Source organism: Balaenoptera ricei, chromosome 2 (assembly GCF_028023285.1).
Source record: "Balaenoptera ricei isolate mBalRic1 chromosome 2, mBalRic1.hap2, whole genome shotgun sequence".
Classification (NCBI taxonomy): domain Eukaryota; kingdom Metazoa; phylum Chordata; class Mammalia; order Artiodactyla; family Balaenopteridae; genus Balaenoptera; species Balaenoptera ricei.
This window is the reverse complement of record NC_082640.1, coordinates 113063607-113078264: the sequence shown is the minus strand read 5'-3', so window position 1 is coordinate 113078264 and position 14658 is coordinate 113063607. Positions and strand designations below refer to the sequence as shown.

General features: G+C 39.8%; 2 gene segments (V, D, J or C); both read right to left on the bottom strand.

Annotated features, from left to right (window-relative positions):
* Nucleotides 1–1514: 1514 nt before the first annotated feature.
* LOC132360124 (T cell receptor alpha variable 35-like) lies at nt 1515–1889 on the bottom strand. The segment is given in 1 exon segment: nt 1515–1889. A coding segment is annotated over 1 exon segment (375 nt).
* An 11530-nt stretch (nt 1890–13419) lies between these two features.
* LOC132360123 (T cell receptor alpha variable 8-4-like) lies at nt 13420–13927 on the bottom strand. The segment is given in 2 exon segments: nt 13420–13766; nt 13882–13927. Coding segments are annotated over 2 exon segments (393 nt in total).
* Between the last annotated feature and the right edge of the window lie 731 nt (nt 13928–14658).

The window sequence follows — 14658 nt, the reverse complement described above, 5'->3', positions numbered from 1 at the left end:
GGTGCGTGGGCCTCTCACTATCGCGGCCTCTCTTGTTGCGGAGCACAGGCTCCAGACGCGCAGGCTCAGTAATTGTGGCTCACGGGCCTAGTTGCTCCGCGGCATGTGGGATCTTCCCAGACCAGGGCTCGAACCCGTGTCCTCTGCAATGGCAGGCAGATTCTCAACCACTGCACCACCAGGGAAGCCCTGTACGTAGGTTTTTGCAAACATGTTTCCAATCCGTAGGTAGACGCCTAGGAGTGTAATTACTGGGTCAAATGGTAACTATGTTTAACCAATTGAAGAACTGTTTTCCAAAGTGGCTATACCATGTAACATTGCTACCAGTGGTGTATGAGGGTTCCGATTTCCCCACATTCTCACCAACATTTATAATTTTCCATTAAAATAAATTATGGCCATTCTAGTCAGCGTGATGTAGTATCTCACTGTGATTTTGATTTGCATTTCCCTAATGAATAATGATGTTGAGCATCTTTTTTGTGCTCACTGGCCATTTATAGATCTTCTTTGGAGCAATGACTATTCAAATCCTTTGCCCATTTTTAAATTGGTATTTGTCTTTTCATTATTGAGTTGTCAGTTATTTTTTATATATTCTCAATACTATATCCTCATCAGATACATGATTTGCGAATACAGTCTTCCATCTTGTGGGTTGTCTTTTCACTTTCATTTGTGGAAAACTTTGTGACCTTTCATGCACAAAAGTTTTAAATTTTGATGAAGACCAATTTGTCTATTTTTTCTTTGGTTGCTTTGCTTTTGGTGTCATATCTAAGGAACTGTTGAGTAGTCCAAATTTCACCTATATTTTCTTCTAAGAGTTTCTAGTTTTAGCTCTTACATTTAAGTCTTTGATCCATTTGAGTTAATTTTTGCTTATGTGTGTATTCTTTTGCACATGGCTATCTAGTTGTCCCTGCACCATTTTCTCACCGAATGGCCTTGGCACCCTTGTTGAAAATTAATTGGCCATAGATGTATGGATTTATTCCTGAGCTCTCAATTCTATTTCATTTATAGCTATCCTTTGTGTTTGTCTGTTTGTTTTAGATTGTTACTTATTTGTTTAAACACAAATACATTGAATACATTTGACCTGTAACATTATGTAAGCTTAAGGTGTAGAGTATCTTAATTTGATACATTTATATAGTATTGTAATATGATTGCCCATGAAGCAATATTTACCACATTACATAATTATAGTAACTCTTGTTTTATATATTCATTATACTGTGCATTAGATCTCTGTGGCTTATTTACAACTTGTTACACTGATATCTATCCATTTTTAAGAGAGATATGTTAAATCTTTCATTGTGATTGTGTAGCAATCATTTCTCTTTATATCCTGACAAAATAAGTAAGTAAATCTATTATATACATTAGAAAGGAGGTGTGTTCATTGAGCAAAGAGCACAATCTTTGGGAGTTAAAGCCTTGAACACATGAGAGTTTGCAGTAATGGAAGGGCAGGGGACAGAGGCTGTGTGCACAATCACACTTCATGGCAAGAGGAACAGGAGGGGAGGTTGCACAGTGGCTGCCATCCCCCTTGCAAGTTTGAGTGCAGGCTGCAGGTGCTTGGGGAGCACTGTGTTGCCAGCACAGAAGTAGGTGCCTGCATCTTTAGGCTCAGAGGCTGAAATGTTCAGGAAGCTGTCCTTTCTTGTTCCACTGAACTGAGCGGTCAGTTTCCCATTTCTGGTCGATTCACCACCCTTATATAAGGTTATCAGTAGGATGGGGCCTCCCCCAGCATCCTGCTTGTACCATAGCAAGAGGTTTAATGTGCTTGAAGAATTGCAGTTCATGGAGACATCCTCTCCCTCCTCGATGGACATAAACCGAGGACTCTGATTCAGCTGTTGGCCACTCATGCCTGCTTAGAAAGACAAAGGAAGGTATTCAAAATCCTTTTTAGATCACCTTTCTCAGAGCTGTGATGGACACTCTACTCCCTAACTCCCCTGCCCTGCTTTTCCCTTTTCTCCCTCCCTCCTTCACGTTTCTCCTTCTGTTTCCCTCTTTTCATAGACCGAGTTAGGCCTCACCTCCTTCTCTCACAGAATTTCTACCCCTTTAGAATTCCCTGATCAAGGCTCAGAAACCCTCAATACTCACATGTCAGCTGCAACCACAGGATTATTAATAAACCTTTAAGGAACATCCCCATCACGTCTTTCAGCAAAGAGTTACTTCCTAAAAGGGTTTTTGCTTCAAGAAGCTCCTTTGGGCTTAGAGTAACACTGTAAATACCATCGTGATGTTAAAATATCTGTCCTGTGTATCAGCCGATCTGACCTCTAGCTGGAGGTTTCTTTGAATTTTGAGCTTAATTTGAAAGTTAATATGAATGGAAGCACTGCCCCCTTTTGGCTAGTCACTAGATTGCTGTCCTTTCATTGGAGAGTTTTTAAAAAGAATTCTCCTATTTCTCCCATTCATCTGATGAACACTTATTGAGTACCCACTATCTGCCAGGGAGATATAGAGGCATGAACAAGACAGACAGGAACACTGCCCCTGGAAACCTTATAATATCTCTTTGGAAAATCAGTGAAAGCTAGACTTAGGCTTACACACGGTGAACTAAAGACATATTTTTCTCTGTTCCTTTCCGAGAACCCGCTGGAATGAGAGTAAGTTTTTTTTAGAAAGTTATAAACTCCAAAGGACTTATAGGACAGGTGAGGGATGACAGCAGGTGAAATGTTTTGGGAAATGAGAGTGAATAGACAAGTGGTAACTGGTTTAGCCAACTGAAGGAAGTTGGACCCTAAGGGTCCACAGAGGGAAATGATTTTTAAAAATCCTGGTGCCCTGAAAGCCTAAAGTCTATTTTTATGAAGATATTGAATAAAGGGTCATAAGAGTCTGGGATGCTAGGCTCAGTTGAGAGTTAAGTGAGGCAAATACTTAAAAACAGAAGAACCAGTGCTGTCTTCTTTTGCTCAAATCACAGATTTATATCCCACTAAGTATGAAGGAGCATCTGGGATCAATAGACATTTGTAAAAAATCAACTTAACATGAAAGGCAAAGGCAAAAAAAAAAAAAAAGAGAGAGAGAGAGACAAGGACCCTTGGAGAGACAATGCAGGAAGAAGAAGGTTACTGTTGCTTATTAACACAGTGGTGTGAACATTCCAACTTTTCTTAAAGAAGAAAATAAAACTCTGAATAATAACAAAACCGTATCTTCACAAGATTGAATTTTAGAGGGGAAGTTTTGCCTTAAAAAATTGATCCCAAATCTTGGAATTTCAACCACCTAGGATCTGGGCTGAGTACCTGAGGAAGTCCTGATTTAGGTAAATGAACTTCCACCATGTACTGACCAGAGTACCTGTTTTATGGCCCACTGTGCTCCTCAGACTTAGGAGTGCAAGGAAATCTATTTCTGATTTTCCAAGTGTCCTTTTCTCCTTCTAGTATCAATGCCAATTTTCGCTCTAGGTTTGCCTGAGATTCACTTCTGGTTGTGTATTTACCTTGTTTCTTCTCTATTCCTACTGTATAGTAGGCTTCTTAATATGAATCACTGCCCCCTACCAAGTAAAAATATTGATAACCTTACATTTCTTTTTTTGATGACTGAATTTTTTAATTGGAGAAATGCATTTTAAAAGAAAAAGAATAAACAAAAAACAGAAACATCTACATTTAGATCAAAACAAATTTGCATTGATCTGGTACTATCTTAATGGAATGTGGCAGGCTCAGAGGTGATTGGATGAGAGGTGTATCACTAGGGCTATTGCCCCCCTTGTGATCATCTCGGTTGCTTCAGTAAGAGCAGTGAGGAGTTGTTGTTCCAGTCCTCCCTGAGACCTGCTGCCTCAGCCTTGATTGCATCCCCATTTCCTTGAGAATTCTGTCAATATATTTCTATCCCCGAAGGGAGACTAAGTCAGCCAGCAATGTATGAGGGTGACGTCAACCACTGGGATAAACATGGTATGCAATTCTGGGTCATCAATTTAAAGCTTTTTTTTTTTTTTTTTTGGTATATTGAAACAAATAAGGATATATTATAGAACATATCATATATTATATATTCTACAATATATTATAGATATAATATAATACATCTATTATATATATTATATATAGATATATATTGATATATAAAATATATTATACAATATATAATATATGATATATTCTATACATTATAGAATAGAATGTAACACATGAATTTTATGAACATGAAGCTTCAAGGAAATTTTATATATGTATATATAGGGGACCATATCTCTCAGGCCTGCAAGAATACAGCCTCACTAGCTTAGACTGTTAGCAGTAATTTGTAGGGAAATTTAAAAAAACACTCAGGTTACTAAGATATATGTCATATATGTCTAAAGTTTGCAAACCACAACAACCTCAGAAATACCATTGCTGTGTATTCTAATTTATTCGTTCAGATGATCTTCTAATTGGAATTGCTAATCAAGGCATAGCAAATGGTTGTAGGGATCTTGTTCAAGAAGAAAATCCTGCAATAAAAGACTGAATTATTTCTATTTCAAGTTGTAAAAGAAGAAAGATACCAATCAGGAACCCCAGTAAAACAAAATGAAGTAACTAGAGGGGGTGCCCCTATAAAGTTCAGGAAACTGACAGTTCCAGGGCTGCACACGTTGTCCCAGGGGAGAGGTTTTGGGATCCAAAATGGTCTAGCTCATTTACCTGGTAGGATCAGGCGCAGAATGACCCAGTTTCCACCATTTTCTGATATGCAGTTTGGGGAAGTGAGTGCAAAGTGTGACCTGCCTTCAGGCTCCAGGTCGGTGGGCAATGACCATGAGAAAATTTGTTCAGTGGCACCTAATCAAAGGAAGTGGGCGGAGGTGAGACGAGTGGCCTCTATATGTCTCTGGAGTGACTGTAGCCTCTGATGTGCTTCCCTAGAATTCAAGTTCTCAAAAGCATTCCTTGATGGGAATTTTTCTGCCTCATCAGCAAAATGAAGATAATAATATCTCCATTCGATGCCTTTTACTGTATTAAATCTAAATGAATATGGTTCTTTAAATGTGTATTGTACATAGTTATTGCAGTGATTGCTATGTAAATGATATCTGTCTTAGATAACAGATGCTGCAAATTATTATGTGTAGTGTCAAGCAATAGAATCTTTATCCTTTTTCCTTTTTGAAGTATATTATCGTTATGAACAAATTTGAGAAGATACGTATTTTAAAAAAATAACTACACTATGGTGGTGGCACTCTTGCTCACGGGAACTGCCCTACACATAGGCAGATGGGCTACACTATGCCTTGGAAGTGTGGGAAATTGTTTTACCGTGAAACATCCTTCCTATCCAACTGTCACAGCAACTGAAAATGTACCATTTGATCTTTTCAATCTCCTCTAACATTCCTTTTCAAATACAATCTGGGGAGAGCTAATCCAGCATGTTGCATTGAAATGTACGTTAGGGTATAAACCACTCCATTTTAGAGATTGATTTGGGAAACGGATATGGAATCCGTAAAGTGAAAGAAAATTATGGAAAGCAATTCAGTGACTAGAAACTTCAGGCTTTGGGTGGGCAAAAGGGATATTAAAGGGTCATAAGGTACACGAGGGGTTGGGTGAAAAGCAGGAGCAGAGATGGGAGGGAGGCGATAAAGGCATACGGATGGTGAAAGAGCAAAGACAAAATATTTACGTGTCCCAATTCCATTCCATCTGGCCCTAAGTTCAGATCTTTCATCAACAACAATAAGACAAGTGAAAAAAATTCTGCAAGTTGAGCTCTGCCACAAGACTGAATATGACTTGTTTCTTTGTGAAGCTACTTGAGAGGTGAAGGGCCAACTGGGTGTGGCTGCAGCCCGTGGGCAGTGAGAACAAGCGAGGCCATGTTGTTGGAGAAGGAAGGCCAGTATGAGACAAGATTAGGTATCGATCTATGTCTTTTCACCTTCTCTCTCTCTCTCTCATCTGTCTATCCATCTGTTGGTCTATCTCTATATTTATAACATAAACTTAGAAAAAAGTATTGCCCCTGACTCTTCCCAGTATGACAATCTTGCTGTTCCAATACTCATGGTATAGTCTTAATATGCCACAAACAACCCAATAAATGACTGAGAATTTCTTCCTATTAACAAGGTGTGTGAATAACAGATGGGAGAGAGTTTCCCTGGGACAATAAAGGCACAAGATGTGTGCATGGTTATGCAATCACTGACATTCATGCCATTCTCACCCCTGTTTGAGGTTCTACCTACTAAAAAAGTAACAATCACCAGAACAAACAGTAAAATTAAATTTTGGAATGAAGATATAGTTTCCTTTGCTCTCGCTCCTTTCCCTCTTTTTTGGCAATGAGACAATAGCACCTTCCTTAGGCTCCTAATCTTGGCAAGTGTCCCAGACACCCCTCAGGAGCCCTGTGTCAGGGAGCATCTGTGGTCCAGATGTATGTATGGGGACATCCTGTAGAGGTCTGGAGATCACTATGTGTCTCCTCTACAGAAGTAGGTGCCTGAGTAGCTAGGCTGGGAGGCTGTGATATGCAGGGAACTTTGCTGCTTTTTCTCATCCGACTTGGCAGTTATATTTCATTGACTCTTTTCTTCCCCAAATTTCCATAACACCATCAAGAAGATCAGACCTTCACTATGCTTTTGTCTGTACCAGTATAAGGCATGTGAAGTCTTTGATGAATTGTAGTTTATGATGAAATCTTCTCCCTCTTGGATGATCAGGGACCGTGATCTGTGCTCCAGTTCTTGGCTACTGAGCCCTGCTCAAAAAAGACAAAGTAAAGAAAATACAGGAGACCCACATAAGATTTTCATGCCCATATTGGAAATGGTTTTTCTTTCTCCCGCCCCACTCCCCCCAAGCAGCAACGTTATCACGTCAACGTAGAAGACTATTTCTTCTACTTGTATCTGGCTCTCACAGTGGCCTTCCCAGGACAGAAGATAACTTAGTTCATGCCCTCAGGAAGCTGTGATCATCTCCTGACTCTCCTAGATTTAACCACATACTCATAGGCTGTCTGCAACTCCAATATCCTTACGAGTACTTACAGAAGAGCCTCCATCCCTTGATTCCTTAGAAAACACAGCCGAATCAGGTTTTCTTGAATGGGTTTCCCCAGCAGTGGTTATTTTAGCTCAGTGGTCTCTCATTGGTGCAGGAGCCTGCACCAATCAGAGACCAGACATGGTTTCTTGTTTGTCCAGCACTGCGCAAACCTAACTCAAATACTTTTTAGACACTGCCATCCTTTGGCTAGACTGAGAAATGTTGAATAATTAATGACTTTTTCTACAATTAATTTATATATGAGTTACATCTATTTATTGCAACAGAGTATGCTATTTCTTATGAGATTTAGAAAATGTCCTGTAGCCCTTGCATGCTTGAAACAATTTCCTCTATGTAATTACGAGAAAGTGAAAAATTCTGCTCCCTGGAGTACTAATTGTTTTTCAACATTTAGCTCTGTCTGCTTTTGATTTCACTCTTTAAAAAAACTGCTATATTGAGGCATACTTGACACCTAATAAACTGCATATACTTAAAATGTACAACTTGATCATTTTTTACATGGGTGTACAAATGTGAAATCATTATTACAATGAAGGTAAAGAGCATATGTATGACCCAAAAGTTCCCTTGTGGCCTTCTTCTTTTTTTTTTTTTAACATCTTTATTGGAGTATAATTGCTTTACATTGTTGTGTTCGTTTCTGCTATATAACAAGTGAATCAGCTATACATATACTTATATCCCCATATCTCTTCCCTCTTGCGTCTCCCTCCCACTCTCCCTATCCCACCCCTCTAGGTGGTCACAAAGCACCGAGCTGATCTCCCTGTGCTATGCAACTGCTTCCCACTAGCTATCTATTTTACATTTGGTAGTGTATATATGTCCATGCCACTCTCTCACTTCATCCCAGCTTACCCGTCCCACTCCCCTTGTCAAGTCCATTCTCTACATCTGCGCCTTTATTCCTGTCCTGCCCCTAGGATTTTTGCATCTATGTTCATCAATGATATTGGCCTGTAGTTTTCTTTTTTTGTGACCTCTTTGTCTGGTTTTGGTATCAGGGTGAGGGTGGCCTCATAGAATGAGTTTGGGAGAGTTCCTCCCTCTGCGATATTTTGCAAGAGTTTGAGACGGAGAAGTGTTAGCTCTTCTGTAAATGTTTGATAGAATTCTCCTGTGAAGCCATCTGGTCCTGTGCTTTTGTTTGTTGGAAGATTTTTAATCACAGTTTCATTTCAGTGCTTGCGATCGATCTATTTATATTTTCTATTTCTTCCTGGTTCAGTCTCGGAAACCTGTGCTTTTCTAAGAATTTGTCCATTTCTTCTAGGTTGTCCATTTTATTGGCATATAGTTGCTTGTAGTAATCCCTCATGATCCTTTGTACTTCTGCAGTGTCAGTTGTTACTTCTCCTTTTTCATTTCTAATTCTATTGATGTGAGTCTTCTCCCTTTTTTTCTTGATGAGTCTGGCTAATGGTTTATCAATTTTGTTTATCTTCTCAAAGAACCAGCTTTTAGTTTTATTGATCTTTGCTATCATTTCCTTCATTTCTCTTTCTTTTATTCCTGATCTCATCTTTATGATTTCTTTCCTTCTGCTAACTTTGGGGTTTTTTTGTTCTTCTTTCTCTAATTGCTTTAGGTGTAAGGTTAGGTTGTTTATTTGAGATGTTTCTTGTTTCTTGAGGTAGGATTGTATGGCTATAATCTTCCCTCTTAGAACTGCTTTTGTTGCATCCCATAGTTTTGGGTCGTCTTGTTTTCATTGTCATTTGTTTCTAGGTATTTTCTGATTTCCTCTTTGATTTCTTCAGTGATCTCTTGGCTATTTACTAGCATATTGTTCAGTCTCCATGTGTTTGTATTTTTTACAGTTTTTTTCCTGTAATTCATATCTAGTTTCATAGTGTTGTGGTCAGAAAACATACTTGATATGATTTCAATTTTCTTAAATTTACCAAGGCTGGATTTGTGACCCAGGATGTGATCTATCCTGGAGAATGTTCCATGAGCACTTGAGAAGAAAGTGTATTCTGTTGTTTTTGGATGGAATGTCCTATAAATATCAATTAAATCCATCTTGTTTAATGTGTCATTTAAAGCTTGTGTTTCCTTATTTATTTCCATTTTGGATGATCTGTCCACTGGTGAAAGGGGTGTTAAAGTCCCCTACTATGATTGTGTTACTGTCAATATCCCCTTTTATGGCTATTAGCATTTGCCTTATGTATTGAGGTGCTCCTACATTGGGTGTATAAATATTTACAATTGTTATATTTTCTTGGATTGATCCCTTGATCATTATGTAGTGTCGTTCTTTGTCTCTTGTAGTTGTCTTTATTTTAAAGTCTATTTTGTCTGATATGAGAATTGTTACTCCAGCTTTCTTTTGATTTCCATTTGCATGGAATATCTTTTTCCATCCCCTCACTTTCAGTCTGTATGTGTCCCTAGGTCTGAAGTGGGTCTCTTGTAGACAGCATATATACGGGTCTTGTTTTCGTATCCATTCAGCCAGTCTATGTCTTTTGGTTGGAGTATTTAATCCATTTAGATTTAAGGTAATTATCAATATGTAGTTCCCATTACCATTTTCTTAATTGTTTTGGGTTTGTTATTGTAGGTCTTTTCCTTCTCTTGTGTTTCCTGCCTAGAGAAGTTCTTTTAGCATGTTGTAAAGCTGGTTTGGTGGTGCTGAATTCTTTTAGCTTTTGCTTGTCTGTAAAGGTTTTAATTTGTCCATCAAATCTGAATGAGATCCTTGCTGGGTAGAGTAATCTTGGTTGTAGGTTTTTCCCTTTCATCACTTAAAATATGTCCTGGCACTCCCTTCTGGCTTGCAGAGTTTCTGCTGAAAGATCAGCTGTTAACCTTATGGGGATTCCATTGTATATTATTTGTTGTTTTTCCCTTGCTGCCTTTAATATTTTTTCTTTGTATTTAACTTTTGATAGTTTGATTAATATGTGTCTTGGCGTGTTTCTCCTTTGATTTATCCTGTATGGGACTCTCTGCGCTTCCTGGACTTGATTGACAATTTCCTTTCCCATATCAGGGAAGTTTTCAACTATAATCTCTTCCAATATTTTCTCAGTCCCTTTCCTTTTCTCTTCTTCTGGGACCCCTATAATTCAAATGTTGGTGCATTTAATGTTGTGCCAGAGGTCTCTGAGACTGTCGTCGATTCTTTTCATTCTTTTTTTCTTTATCTGTTCTGCGGTAGTTATTTCCACTATTCTATCTTCCAGGTCACTTACCCGTTCTTCCGTCTCAGTTATTCTCTATTGATTCCGTCTAGAGAATTTTTAATTTCATTTATTGTGTTGTTCATCATTGTTTGTTTGCTCTTTAGTTCTTCTAGGTCCTTGTTAAACGTTTCTTGTATTTTCTCCATTCTATTTCCAAGATTTTGGATCATCCTTACTATCATTACTCTGAATCCTTTTTCAGATAGACTGCCTATTTTCTCTTCATATTTTTTGCTCTGGTGGGTTTTTCCCTTACTCCTTCCTCTCTGTCTTCTCATATTGTTTAACTTACTGTGTTTGGGGTTTCCTTTTTGCAGGTTGCAGGTTCATAATTCCCCTTGTTTTGGTGTCTGTCCCCATTGGATAAGGTTGGTTCAGTGTCTTTTGTAGGCTTCCTCGTGGAGGGGACTGGTGTCTGTGTTCTGGTGGGTGGGGTTGGATCTTGTCTTTCTGGTGGGCAGGTCTGCGTCCAGTGGTGTGTTTTGTGGTGTCTGTGAACTTAGTATTATTTTAGGCAGCCTCTCTGCTGATGGGTAGGGCTGTGTTCCTGTCTTGCTAGTTGTTTGGCATCGGACATACAGCACTGGAGCTTGCTGGCCATTGGGTGGAGCTGGGTCTTAACATTGAGGCAGAGATCTCTGGGAGAGCTCTCACTGATTTATATTACATGTGGCCGGGAGGTTTCTAGTGGTCCAATATCCTGAACTCAGCTCTCCCACCTCAGATGCTCAGGCCTGACACGAGGCCGGAGCACCTAGACAACAGGGGTTTATTTTTGGCCTCTCCATTCTGCTCCATTGATCAATGTGTCTGTTTTTATGCCAATATCACAGTGTTTTGACTACTATAGCTTTGTAATATAGTTTGAAATAAGTAAATGTGATACCCTCAGTTTTGTTCTTCTTTCTCTAGATTGCTTTGGCTATTGGTGGTCTATTGTGGTACTATACAAATTTCAGGAATTTTTTTGTTCTATTTCTGTGAAAAGTGCCATAGAATTTTGACAGGGATTTCATTCAATCTGTAGATTGCTTTGGGTAGTATAGATATTTTAACAACTTAATTTTTTATGTCCATGAGAACAAAGTATCTCCCCATTTATTTTTGTCTTCTTTAATTTCCTTAATCAATGTCTTGTAGATTTCAATGTACAGGTCTTTCACTTCCTTGTTTAAATTTATTCCTAAATATTTTCTATTCAATGCAATTACATTCCTGTGTATCTATCAGAAGAAAACAAAAACATTAATTCAAAAAAGTTCCACAGCACCATTATTTCCAAAAACCAAGATATGGAAGCAATCACAGTATTCATATGCATGGATACAGAGGATATACATAATATATACCATAAAAAAAGAATAAAATCTTGCCATTTGGGACAACAGGATAGACCTGGGGGGTATTATACTTGGCAAAATAAGTCAGAAAGAGAAAGACAAATACTGTATGCTTTCACTTATACATGAAATCTAAAAAGCAAAACAAATGAACAAATAAAACAGAAACAAGACTCAGAGATAGAGAGAACAAACTATTGGTTACTAGAGAGGAAAGTGGTGGGTATAGGGGTGAAATAGGTGAAGGGGATTAAGAGGTACAAATTTCAACTTATAAAATAAATAAATTAAAAGTATGTAATGTACAGCACAGGAAGGGAATAAACCCTGCCCAGACATCAACCTTAGCCAGTGAAACTGATTTCAGACTTCTGCATCCAGAACTGCAAGAGAATAAATTTGTTTTAAATGACCAAGTTCATATATGAACATTGAGCAAGTTTTTTTTTTTTTTTTTTGGTTTGCTGCACGAGTAGGATGAGATGAGAGTATTTGCAATTGCCTGTTGGGACACATCATGGTGAGGCAGGCTTGAACATTCTTGAGACACCCAACTAAGTCAGATAACATCTTTATTGGAGCTATTTTTCTCTTCTCGTTTCTTTCACCATTTACCATTTTGGAGTTCAGCATATTGTGGTTAAATATTTATTTTAATTCTGTCCTCTTATGAACTACTCTCCTAGCCTCGTTAGAGGTTCTAGTGTAGAAGGAAATATAGAATGAGAAGGGAAGATAAAGGCAAAATCCCAAATCTGTAGGGCCAAAAAGTGTCTGCGGTTAAAACGGTACCAGTGTAGGTAAGGAATAATAAACAGTGCAAATGAGGCATGGTGGCCTCAGGGTGTGATCATGGCTGGAGGAGGGGCTGAGCCCCGCTGAGGGTCTGTGTACAGGCTGCAGGTACCTGGAGCACCGTGCAGCACAGCACAGAAGTAAGTGGCTGAGTCTGTGGTCTGGGAAGAGGAAATGTACAATGAGCTGCGGCGTTCGTTAGGGACTGTCGTGGCATTTGATCTTCCATTCTGCTTTGCCCCTGAAGGAATGTAAAACAGGTGGATGAAGTGGCCCCAGGATTCTGATGATACCACTGAACACTGTCAGCAAAGGTGGAAAAATTACACTGCAGCGTGGAGCTGGCTCCCTTCTGGAGACTCAGGGCTTGGGGACTCTGCTTCACATCCACCCCTCACACACCTGATGAGAAACAGAGAAACTGTTGTAAGCGAGTGTTACTGTAACTCCGACAAATCCCTGAAAGTGCCGCATTGATAATAAGGATAGAAAGTGTGCAGGACTTGTCAGCCCCTCCTCCCTCCCTCAACAGCGCAGCGGCTGCTCAATCCTTCAGGTTCCCCTGTGGGGCAGTCCCAACACATAGCACACCTGGGCAAAAAAAAAGCCCCAGCGCAGCGCCCGCTAGCCTCTTCATGACGCTTTGCCTGGCTCCTGGGAAATTTTCACCTTAAGATACATAGCTAACCGCCTGGGTGGTGAGTATCATGACTTGTTCTGGATCTTTCTACTCCTGCAGCCAATCAGCTCACCGAACAAGCCCTGCTCAGGTGACACTGACAGGAAACCACCCACCAACCTCAAGACCACTGAGAACACTGAAATTAAGAAAACAATAGTCTTTCCTTTGCAAAAGAAAAAAGAAAAAGAAAAGAAATCTAAGACACCCATGGGAACCAAACACTTTCAGGATTCTGTATTCTCTGTACTGTTTGCCTTCACAGAACATGCCAACACCCTGAAAATAACATAGGCTGAGACCCTGAGTCTTTTAAGCTACTATGTGTCAGGAGGTTTGTGTTCATCTCCCACTGTAGTCTTAGTCACTGTGTCACTCAGAGCACAGAAGTACTTGGCCGAGTCTTTCCAATGGGCTGATGTTTTCCTCAGGTGGAAGGAGGTCTCACTCTTCCTAAATTCAGCCTCAAAACCTTTGATACCTGAGACAAGGCTGTTTCCAGATGTGTACTTCAGGAGAAGCTGGAGTCCTTGATTGGGGTGCTGCATGTACCAGAAGAGATAGGGTGGAACAGAAGATGAGTAGTTGCACCTCAGCTCCAGAGGGGCTCCTTCGGAGACAGTGATGAGGCCGTCAGGCTGGGTCACCAACTGGGCTCCCGTTTCTCCTGAAACATCAATGCTGTATCAATGAACTCAGCCAGAACAAAAAGTCTCTATTCAAAGTCAGTCCAAAGCAATGTTCCATGTGCAGACAAGAGAGTAAAATGGAACAGTACTCACTCAGGAACAGGAGGACCTCAAGCATCAAGGTGAACACCAAGGTCATGGCGGAGCAGTGAAGAGGCAGTGAGCTCCTTTCTGGGAGATTCTCCACAAACAAAAGTCTGATGACTGGTGGACTTGAACCCAGGTTGCTGTGAGGTTGAGGAGGAATGACAAAGGATTTAGATTTCTTCTGATGGAGGTTGTAAGGTGTGTTGGGAGAGAGGCTGTCTTAACAAAACTGCCTGCCTCTGGCGTCTGAGATGCTTTACATGTCATTGTGCAAAAAGTGGTGCCAGAATATCTTTTTAAACTGTAGGGAAGGAAGGTTTTTGTGAGATTATTCTGATCTTATACAGAAAAACCATTTCCAGTTTACACAGCAGCCCCCTCTACTGGTCAGATGGAGAAACAAAGAGCAGTTCAAAATTTTTGTGAACCTTCCTCACCTCCTTCCTGCAAGGAGCACAAAAGTCTCCGAAAGGAGTGGCAGGCACTGCAGAAAGTGGCTGCTCTGAATGTGGTCTGCAGGTGAGTAGCAACTGCATCACCGGGGAGCTACTCTGAATGCAGAAGCTCAGGCCCTACCCAGACTTCCTGAGTCAGAATCTGCATTTTAATAAGATTCCTGCTCACATTAGAATTTGAGAAACACTTGTCTAGATGAAGGAGGTTAAAAATACCTTTTGGATTTAATAATAAAGAGATCATTGGTATTTCTGAGAAAAAATAGATTGGTTACAGGAGAGTCATGTATGAGTTTGGAGGAATATTAAATATTTTTTAAGAGGAGCA